This window comes from Corvus brachyrhynchos, unplaced genomic scaffold, assembly GCF_000691975.1.
Source record: "Corvus brachyrhynchos isolate BGI_N302 unplaced genomic scaffold, ASM69197v1 scaffold126, whole genome shotgun sequence".
NCBI classification, from domain to species: domain Eukaryota; kingdom Metazoa; phylum Chordata; class Aves; order Passeriformes; family Corvidae; genus Corvus; species Corvus brachyrhynchos.
The window spans coordinates 2,758,728-2,770,162 of record NW_008239283.1 but is presented as its reverse complement, the minus strand read 5'-3'; the positions used below and the strand labels follow the sequence as shown (position 1 = coordinate 2,770,162).

Below are 11,435 nucleotides of genomic sequence, written 5' to 3'. Positions count from 1 at the left end.
TCCTAGAAAGTGATTGTGTTTTAAAGTGGATAAAGCAATTTTCTCATTAAAGGGGTAGTGGTAGGCTTACACTGACCTTTAAAAGAAAAGAAGGCTGGAAGGGTTCAAAACAAGAAGTAAATGTGTGGATAATGGATTTTTCAGATTGGTTTACTAACCAAATAATAAAAAGGAAAAAAAAGCAAAAAGAAAATATCTGTTCAACTGAAATATATAGGTATTTTTGCTTCATTTTTACAGGTAAAAGAAAATTATTTGAAAATTGTATGAGCCAGGAGAGGGAGCAGGAACATACTATCCTGATAAGTAACCTTAATACTTTCTTTTTATCCAAAATTAAACATTTTCAGTTACTCTATAAAGTACATTAAAGAGTTGTAAACATCTCATCAAAATAATTTCAAAATAATTATTTTCCTTTTTTAAGTGGCCCCTGCCAAAATACAATTTATTTATCCAAATAATGTCCTTTGCTTTCCTTTATTTTGGTGGGGATTTTCTGGTCCCTTTGAAGTTCCTCCCTATCAAATCTACTCATATCTGTGAAGGAGTATCAAGATCATATTTTTATTCTTGTGGTTGAATCCAGAGTTTACATATTGGCCTCACTAAATTATAATCCTGACCATTTTAGTTCTCCATTACTTCAGGCATGGGAATACTTTTTGAGCAACCCTCCATGAGCCCAACAGCACAGTGCCACTGATTGCAAGGACAGCTGGGGACACTGGGAATTCAGGCCCTCTGTGTTTTATTTAAAGCATTTTTTTTTCCCAAAGATTTTTGGCCTTGGGGAGTAATAGAAATCATCATATACATCCAGTACTTTGAACACCTCAGAAGTTCTTGGCTGTCCCTTCACTTTGGCTGTACCTATGTTTCACTTATCAAGGTGGTTTTAAAAAGACCCCAGGGATTCCCCAACATAAAGCTCAACTTGCCTGATGAGTTAGCTTTTCCTGGTGGTTTACTAGGTGGAGCAGGAGAACTGCAGTTGACAGAATCCTGGATAGAATTTGTTTTTCTTCCTCACATAAGCAATGTCTTCTAATCACAAGCTTTACTGCAGAGAGGAGCATTTCCTGCAGGCCTGCGTGTCAAACCCTTGCAGTCAGAACTGCATGAGCTGTTCAGTCTTCTGTGCTGTCCAGATTAATATTTCCATGTGTGGATTTAATTTGGGAGTTTGGAGGGCTCTAACCCTATCGTTTCCTGCTGCCCCGGGAAATGCATCCCACCTGGATTTAATGCTGCTAATTGAGGCTTCAAAGAAACATTTTTGAGATCTCGGTTTGCAGAGATATTTACTGGCTCCTGAAAGCAGCCACTTTTTATGACCTAACCCCATTCCAAACCCCCTTGAATGTCATGGGAGCCAGAGGACCCGGTTCCTGAGCTGCATGAGGATAATGATGGACAAGTACTGGGAGAATTGGGATGCACCATACTCGGTGGTGTGCTCAGGGATCCTGTTCACTGCTCCACAGTTCCTGTAGATTCCCACTCAGATCAGAGCAGGATTCATGTTGTGTCCCCAGTCTGCTCTGATTTGTTTCCCCAAGTCTTACCTCAGGTGTAAATGAGAGTGGTGATTCCTTGCTAAGATTATCCTAGTAATAAAGCAGTAATTATATTGCATTCAGTTGCAAAAAGAAATGACAGCTTGATTCCTTCTTTTTTTCTATTCTATAATTAACAGACTTTCAATTACTACCTTCCTGAGCTCTATTCTGAGCGAGACCACAAGGAGAGCCAAGCACAGGCACTTCCTGCATCATTCTGGCTCTGCTGTGGATCGATCTTCATCCAAAACATTTCATGGCAATGAATCTTGATGATACAACTCTAGGATGAAATTATCTTCTTGGCCATAATTTGCAGCTCTGTTCCTTACCAAAACCCCTGGTGCAACCTGCTCTTATTTTTCAAGTGATTTCAGTGGATTAGTGTGGATAAGCGAAACTTATGCAAAGTAAGTTGTGGCCATATATTTTTTAGGCAAATGCTTTATGTTACACCAAATGTTGCACATTTACAGCCCATTTTCATAGCTTTTGGGGGCTCTCTGGATCTGACTAATAGTGTCTTACTGCTCCACTCTGAAACTCCATTATCCTGCTACCTGCGATCTCTCCTTGAATATTTATATCTTGAGCTCTGCAAAGAAATTTGCTTTATGTGATGTGGTTGGGTAGTGCCTGGCATAAGCAAACAGGGAGTGGGCTGCCGTGCTGCAGAGAGTAAGTAGCACTATCAGAGCTCTGCTGTGTTGCCAAGAAATTTCCAGAGGTATTTGTTTTGTTTTGTTTTACATTTTGTGAAACCAACACTTTAACCAGCTACGTCCCTGCCTCTCGTTTTGCGGTACATTTGGCTGCAGGCGCTCTGATGGCTTCAGATATTTTTGTAGCAACTTCATTAATAATTCAGAAATATTAAACGTGTGTTTTTAAAGCACAACTGCCACAAGAGCGCTCAACCACCCACGCACGTACTGTTATCTTCCTGCCTCCATAAGACTTCAGGATTTTGACTCGTGGCAATGCCTCGGTGCTTTTGATGGTCAGATGGGGCCTGCTGTCCTGAAAGTGGCCATTGCAGGTGTCCAGCACCACGATGTCACCCCCTTCTTGTGCAGCTACGCCACAATTACAGGTGGTGGCAGAGCGGTGGCCGCCGCAATCCCACTGCCGGACGTGCACCTCGAACACCCGCAACTCGCTGCGGCACAGCAGGAACGTCCCGATTTTATAGTTGTCATAGCGCCTAAACAGCCACAAAGAAAGAAAACCAGAGAGGGTTAGAGGCCCTGAGCATCCACCTGTGTCAGTTGTTTGTTGGTGCTTGTACAGAAACACTTCTTAATTACACCAGCGAGGTGGCTGGCCTTAAAGGAGGGAAAAGTCCACACGGGGGAAGGGTTTCTCTGGCTCTGTATCCAAGGGAACACTGCTGCAGTTGTTAGCTGGAAGTGCCTAAGAATTCCTGTGAAAAGTGGGATTTGTGTCCCAGCTGCTGTCATGGCAATGGGCATGGATAAAAAGGATAAACATTTGATATAAAGCAAAAGCAAAGAAGTTCCTCCCTCTAGGTCTTAATAAATATGTTTTGGTTCTAACTGGATGCTTTTAGAGTATGATGTTCTTCAAAGGGAAATCAGTGCTCAAATAACCTCTTCTGTGACCAATCACCAAATTTTACAAGTCTGGCTTTGGCTAGGTAAAGGTTTCCTGGGAAAATCTGGGATTCTACTGAAAGCCTGCTAAAATGAAGTTTGTCCGTGCCCTCAATGCTTCCCCGTAAGCACAACTTTCACACTCAATGGATTGGCAATCAGCACAAGCCAGCGCAGGGAACAATTTAGGACTTTCATTCTTTTCTGTAAGGAATGTCCCTGCTCCATCTGAGTGAGGACAAAAGCAGGATAACTTTAATAACTTTGCAAGGGTTTGGCCTCTACATGAGCCATCTGGAGCCTCTGGGGTTTCCACAACAGATGCCTGTGAGAGGACCCTCTTCTGCTTGTTCTTTGTGCTCTCACTCCATAAACTTGTCTTATTCTCACTCTATTTTATTATAATATGTTATATAAAAGAAAACAGTAGCCATATACTTAATATATATTGTTGACGTTTTCTCCCTATAAACCAACAGCTTCCATCTTTAAAAACAATGGATTATTCTGCTTTCTTTTAAGGCACTGTGATTAGTTTTAAACATAATTTTTATGAAATTAAGTAATATGGAAACTAAACTATAAGCTTATAACAATAAACTTTATTCTTTTCTACAATTTAGAAAAAAACATAAAAAGGAATGTATAAAATGCTTCTGCTAAATAACAGGATTATTTTTTAAGCAATGCCATACAAACATCAATATTTTTTCAGGCCATTAATGTTTCTCATGCAAAGGAACAAATGGCTTGAGAACTGTGACATTGTCACATGTATGTTTCTACACTTTGTTTCTCCTCAGAATAAAAGCTATAGATAACTTTATAGCTTAAAAGACGGTAAAAACTGAAACTCCAGCTGCTTTTCTCTGATAGAAAACACATCTGACTTTATCCTTCATCTTGAAAAACTTAGTCAAGTTGGCCATAAAGTGATAAGAGTTTGAACGGTTCTGTCTCATCCTATTTTGTAATTAGGTACATAAATCCTGTAGTAGACTGCTTGGGTGGTGCTGCTAAGATGGATCAAAACTAAGGACAACATAAAAAAAATAGATAATCTCTTTAAACATCAAGTACTGCTCCATTTGGACATCTTTGCAGGGGAGAAAAAGGAGAGAGGATATTTTATGAGAGCACCTTCCAGAGTTTCCTTCCACAGGATCAACTTGGAAGGAGAGGTGTTTAGGGAGGCTGATGGAAAACAAGGCATCAGACTGGCTGTACCCAGACTAATCATCTCTGTCTGGTGAAGAAGGCTTCACATTTGCATATGCATATAAATGCCATTGCAGTCAGGAGAGCTATTTATTGCTTAATAATCACTGACAGTGGACCCAATCCAACCCTCCTGGAAGTCACTCCGAGTGCTTCAATTAAGTCATGGCATAGATTGCATAGCACATAACGAACCTGCACCGTGCCTAAATTAGAGCTGTCAGGCACCTTTGAATCAGTTGAATGGATAATTGGACGTAGTCAGGTAAACTTCTGTGATGTTTATACAACTGTAATTGTGATAATGATTCTTTGGACGACATTGGAGAAGGTGCCTGTGGCACTAAATGCCTGAAGTAGACTTAGTGCAGCTCTTGCATGAGGGAGTTCTGTGTGTTCCTTGTGGACCAGGCACCATTGTTTGTGTCTAAATCTCCCTTCGCAGTGCTCTTCCCCATCCTGCTTCCCTAATAGTCTGCAGCTATGGATAGACTGGGTGAAAAGGGGTTCCCTCCTTCCCCCTCTGTGTGCTTGGGTTGTTTTCAAAGGGGTGAAGCAAGTTCTTGTCCCTGCATGAAGTCATGGCTTGAGTTATGCTCTTTATCCAAAACTTATAAAACATTCCTGAGTGTTTGGTTATGGCAGTGAGATTCTATAGGAATTATTTCTGTTGGTTAATCATAAGAGAGGGACAGAAGGGAAGACAGATGCATGTAAACAACTACTACTAGTAGTGTTAGGTTAACTCACACTGCACTTACTCTTCACCAAGCTACACTTCACCTTTGTATTAATTCAGTGTTTATTGTGGCTGTTCCTGAAGATTTTCCAGCACAGCTTTGCCACCAGATGATTTGATTTGTTGACATGACCCTCCAGGCTCCTTCTTTTCTTGCTATTAAGAACTATTTCATGAGCCTACGAAGGTCGGGGTGATGCTGAAAGACATTCTCTGCTGTCAGAGTGTTCGTCCCATCACGTTGTTCTCAGAGCAGATGTTGTGTTACATTCAGCAGTCACTGGATGCCTGGGGACAACTAAACTGCTGCAGACTGTCAAAAACCCAGCACCTGGCAGGGCTACTCATGGCCAGGACTTGTTGTGGGCTCCTATGATGAAAGTCATTAAAGCCAACCAGCAAATGGTGCCATTGCCTTGGTGATAATATTGATGGGATAATGTGGATTGATGTAAATGTTTGAGAAATCTGAAAAATCTTTTAACCTTTTTTTGGTAAGGCAAAATGCAAAATAACATAGATGATGTATATAGTTCCCCAATCAAAAAAATTTCCCCTTTTTACTTTGCCCTAAAAAGATTTTCTGCATATTTAGTTTTAAGCTAGTACTTCATATTTAAGAATCTGCAATTTATGGCATGAAAAGCTTTTATATTTATAATGTGCCATAACCAGTAATGAGGGCTATACTTTTGCTTTACCAGGCTTTCACATTTGTTTAATTTAGAAGGTACTTTGCTATAAAAGGAAGTGCTCTCTCTGGGTTTTAGCTGGTATAATTAACGTTATTTCACATCTACGCTCCAATATACACAAATTGATTGTGCTCATGCTGTAAAATATGACACATTCTTCTTTGATTTTCAGTCACTGCCTTTGGTGAAAAGAATGAAAAGATTACAAGATAAATATTCCTACAGACATATATTAGCAGGAGGCACAGCAAAGGGGAGTGTTATTAAGGAGTAGGAGTTGGGTATTTCAGTTATCTAATGAACAGCTAACTACCTCAGATGTAATGTGAGCTCACTATGTCAAATTAAAAACACTGGAAACATCACAAAAGAAGTTACAAAACACATTGCAAGTGGCCGTTTCAGTAAGAAAATTTTACTGCCAATGAGAAAAATGCTTCCAGTCTTTTGATTTTTATAGCACTTTTCAATTTTCCAAATTTATTCAAATAAATATCTTTATTTAAGTTAAATTTTAAATTTTTAATGATTTTCACGTAAACTTGAAACCAGAAAAAAGTTCTCATTTCAAACACATTTTCCCACCACATTCCTTTCCATGAAAAAAGGGGAATGTTTCACTTCCAGACCTCTACATCGGCCTTTGCCTTCAGATTATAGTTTTGCACAAGACAGAAGCAGGAATTGCATTCCCCACTCATTAAATACAGAGCTTTAAAATCATTTGCTAGGGTGGTAACATTTTTTTTGGATAGGCAGTCAGAGAAGTTGCTTAACTGATGTGTAATAAGGTAGCATAGTCATTATAATAATTGAAAGAGAAATTATTTACAATAATAAATGGGAATATAAGTAGGAGTAATGGGACTGTGAAATGATGGGTAAGGAACTTGGCTGAATATCAAGAAGTGATACATCTTAGGGAAATAACCTAGTTACTGAGATGGACGAAGCCCCATCAACGTGGCTCATTTAAAGCTGCACTGGACAGAGCAGTAATGAATGTCTGTCCACAAGGAAAAATGTGGAGTTTTTGAGGGGCCAAACTATTCCTGGGGTCTTTCTCTTTCGAGGCTGTGTGACTCTGAGGCAGGATGACACAGAAGGATGGGCTTTTCCAAACTCCCTGTGTTAAAATAGGGCATAAATTGCTCAGAAGCAATTCTGTGTGCTATCAACAATAGGTTTAAAAAAATGAATTATTCAAACAAAATTGCTTTCTTTAATTTTAGGCCTTTTTTTTCCCATGGAAGCAATGTAAAAATGTGCTACATGGCTGGAAGAGTGTTGCCATTCCAAGAGGCACTTCTCAGCTATTTATTACTCCCTAAACACAACAATCTGACAGATCACTCTCCATTCTCGGCCCTAAATCAAAAGGGAATATTTTAGAATATAAATGTATAGAGAAGTTTGAAATAATGCTCTGATCTAGTTTAATATGCCAGAGTTGAAATAATTGCAGCTACACGAGGCATGGGAATATCTTTGGACTTCTTGCAGCTCTAATGAAGTTTCTAAAGCAAGAAAATAACCCAAACTTGTATGAAACCAGTTCCTGGCCACATTTAAATGCTGTTCAGCAAAGCAGAAGGAGTGGGAAGCCATGGATGAGCAGACATAATCTCCTGTCTCAGACTGCCTAATTTAGGTGAAATCTTTGTTAGAAGCAGACATATAACCTTTAATGGAGTCACTGCCTTTCTTACTCACATTTCATCAACAGATTTTTCCAGCTTTGACATCATTTCAGATGCCACCTCCAGAGAATGTTGGTCTGAAATTGGGATAGCAGGATATCAGAATATCAGAAAATCACACCTGCTGAGCCCCTGTGGCCATTGTGCACCCAAAGTCATTGTCTGCCACCAGGAGGTTAACAGCAGAGTGACAAACTTGGAATGCCATCTGAAATATTTGCAACTCTGGATCAAACATGCCAGGTGAAAATTTTAAAAACTTTCAGTGATGTCAATTATCTGGGATAAATAGATTCCTGAATGATTAGGGGAGTTGAACAAGGAAAATTTCTGTACAATTCAGGCTGTGAAACACAAAGGCACCACTTTGGCTCAGTAAGTCTTTAAGCAGCTTATTGCTGGGTAATACAGAAGGACATTTGAACACTACAGGAGGATGTACAGCTTTATTTTTGCACTCTTCTCCTGATATTTGATACTTAGAATTTCTGGACTTTTTTATCTGAGACATTAGAGTCATCTTTATGGGTTTTTTTGATTGTGATTATGATTGTCAACTCCAGCTGTACATAAACCAGCTCTGGAAGTACAAGAAATAAAGAGCATCCTTCTGGTGAGTGACTTTTTACCAGGTGTTGCTAAACTCCTGGGAAGGACCAGGCTGTCCCTGTGTGCTGTGCTGCTCTGGTGACATAATGTGTCACTAACATGTGCTGTAGACACCCTCTCAAGTGATGGTTCTGTTTGAAGAACATTTTGGAATCTGACCTTTGTCTTGTAAAAATTATTCAGGCTCAAACCCAGTGCTTCACAAAGATTAACCCATTTTTAGTCCTTTTGTTAAAAGGAGTACACACAGCTGGAAGTGTGTTGTTGAAGTACATTCCTCATTGTAAGCAAACTTGTTCAATGCTTTTTGGATATTCTAATGTAAACCCAAATGCATGCCACATCCAGAAACTGATAACTGCAGTAATTGAGCCAAATTATTTCAAAGTAAAATACTCACCATCCATCAAATGTGATAATGTGTGGATCAGTGAAAGAGTAGCAGTTCCCTGTTGGGAGGTCTCGAACTGTGACCTAGTTAAAATGAAATGTGTAATGAATACAGTCTACACAGCAGTTTTACTTCATTACTGTTCCTCACAAAACATTAGGGGCAGGATTCATGGGTTAAGTACAAACTTCAATCTGACTTCTGAAACGTGATTGTGGATGGGGACAAAATAGGCTTTGCTTTCAAACAACAGAGTTTAATCATAGGCAGTAAGGGAGTTCATAGTGTTCCTGTTCATCTGCTGTAATGTCTTCCTTTATCTGGTAAAAGATGAAGTTTTTTATTAAAACTTTTTGCTAAGGAGTAGATCGTTCACTGAAATTATCAGGAGAATAGTGCTCATTAAATTGTACTAATTTTAATGCCTGAAGTATGTTAAAAAGGTATGCTGTAATTAAGTAGCATTATCATGTTATAGTAGTAGCTGCCTGTCCCCTAATTTGACCTCAGATTTCCTGTTACTGCATCTGAATGGCTGATTTATTGATTTGATATGCTTATTGATCAGATATTGATGATGAGGCTCCAAATTAGACTGCTTTAGGTATGTGGGTGAAACAGGAAAGGATCTACTACAGAGATTTTATTTGCATCACCCCTTGATTCCTCGGGCACCAGCTGGGTCGCAGAGGAGCTGTGAGAGCTCTGGTACCCTGCAGGGAGCAGATGTGCCTGCAGAAGCCAGAGGCAGGGCTCTGAAGCTGTAACACCTGAATCTCAGGCAGTGCTAGACCCACATTGCCAGGTCTGCTCAAGAGGATGTTTTTTTAATGGTTGAGCACTCTGCTGTCCAGTTCCCAAAAATGCAGGACTGGGTTGTGTAGTGGTTTGCGATACAAAGAGCTCCCAGTCATACTGGTGGGAGTGATGGAGTGTTATGGCTTTCCATTTTCTGTCCTGCCAGACTGATTTCTTGGCCAGGGCTGTTAATTCTTTGCTCCCTCTTTGCCCACGAGGAGTCCAGAGGTGCACTTCAGTTAGTTCTACCAGGATCCATGGAGCGGGGAAGAAGGATGGCTGCTATATCCCTGTGCAGTCTTTCAGTGACAAAGCAGAACCTGGCTTTTGGGAACAGGGGTGAAATTAAATAAATGAATTAGAGGGTGAATATAGAACCTCAGTTCCTGACAACGTTCCTCACCTGCAGCAATACATCATCCATATTTCAAAATGCCCCTTAACCATGGCACAGAGACACTTCTTAGATGCCCACCAGGGTCTAGCACACCAAACTTTTGGAGTGATAGTCTTGAGGACTGAAAAAATTAACAATTCTTTGAGCTGGGGTCAGTTGTATCATTTGGATTTACAGTGTGAGATGAAGTGTCTCAGAATTTTCCCATTTTCTACACAGCCTCACACTTTCTAAGCAAAAATTTAGCACAAACAAATCCATGTGGCCCTTCCTCCTCTGCTCTTTCTTGCATGATGTCAGCAGAAGACCCAGTTCCTGGTTGAAGGCAGGAGTCGTTTGCTGAGGAAATCCTCTTTATCAGGTGTCTAGATGTGTCAGGATGTTCTGGCCACCATTTCTGTTCAATTTTCAGATAAATCAAAAATATTTTAACAAGTCAGAAGGACTAAAGGTTATGTGGATTTTAACACTTGGACGTTTTCTTGCTGTGTTGCAAGAACTATGTTACATTAAGGCCTCCAATTAACTGCAAAACAGCAACGGGAAAATGGGGGGGAGGGAAGGTCATGTCTATTATGTTTCCATAGATCAAGTTTTAACTGAGATAAATGGAATTTATTATTAAAATTGATTAAGTCAATTTCACACTTGATACATCTTCATATTTTAATGAAAGCATTTGTAATTTCAAGAAAAAATATGAGTGTGTGAGCTCACTATGCTGAATTAGCTGCAATTTCTGGTTTAAGAATCTTAAAAAGTTTGAAAGACACCAATTCTGGAGATGAAAGGTTATACATCCATGCTAGGCATTTTACTTTTGAAGACAAAAATTCTTTTGGTCCAGTTTAATCTCATTCTCTCATGAGAAAATCAACAAAAATTAGGGCAGGGAAATTGTGGATTTCACTGGGGGGTGTTTTCAGTTACTTAAGATATGCCAACTTGGATGTGCCCCTGCTCTGAGAAATATAGCTTTGTCAAATCTGTGCTCTGGTTCATTCTCTGGGGTGGTGGGGCTACAGCTCTCAAACCTCCCAGCTGAAGTCCTGAAACAACTTCACACACAAAGGGCTGGTCCCTGCTCACCACATTTCCTTGGCCAGGCTTTCTGCAGGGAAAGTGTGGCTTGCCTCCCTGATTGCTTCTTATTATTTTTATTTTGGACAATTTGTAGCAGTATAAATGAAGAGATGGAGCAGCCTCGTGTGTCGTCAAAGGTGTCCTGGTGATTCCTGGCACAGTCACAAACTGGACACAGCACTACTGAATCCCCTTCTCTTCCCTCGCTTCTGAGGCCCTGCCTTTCCTCTGCTTTTTCAGAAAATATTCTCCAAACTCTCTGTTTCCCCCCTCCCTCATTCCCTAACCCATGTTCTCCCTCTCCCCTTTTCCAGACAGAAGCACTCCTGGTTACCTCTGTATTCCAGCTCTTGGCCTTACTGATGTGCTAACTAATAATCAAGCCTAAATCTGCCAAAGCACAAGGAATTCCATGTTAATTTTCTTAGTGTATAAAGTGACTGTTTTGCTTTACTCTGCTGACAGAGGGCAGATTTAGATTAGATATTAGGAAAAAATTCTTAATTGTGAAGGTGGTGAGGCCCTGGCACAGGATGCCCAGAGAAGCTGTGGCTGCCCCTGGATCCCTGGAAGTGTCCAAGGCCAGGTTGGACGGGGCTTGGTGCAACCTGGGATAGTGGAAGCTGTCCC

At 40.3% G+C, this 11,435-nt stretch overlaps 1 protein-coding gene across 1 annotated transcript in view; it reads right to left on the bottom strand.

The window, feature by feature from the left end:
- LOC103619698 (von Willebrand factor D and EGF domain-containing protein) overlaps positions 1 to 11,435 on the bottom strand; it is a 171,623-nt gene that overhangs the window by 97,676 nt on the left and 62,512 nt on the right. The window contains exons 8-9 of the mRNA XM_017740262.1: positions 8,537 to 8,610; positions 2,496 to 2,766 (exon numbers count right to left, since the gene is read on the bottom strand). Coding sequence (XP_017595751.1) covers positions 2,496 to 2,766; positions 8,537 to 8,610 — 345 coding nt within the window. The remainder of the gene's footprint in view (positions 1 to 2,495; positions 2,767 to 8,536; positions 8,611 to 11,435) is intronic.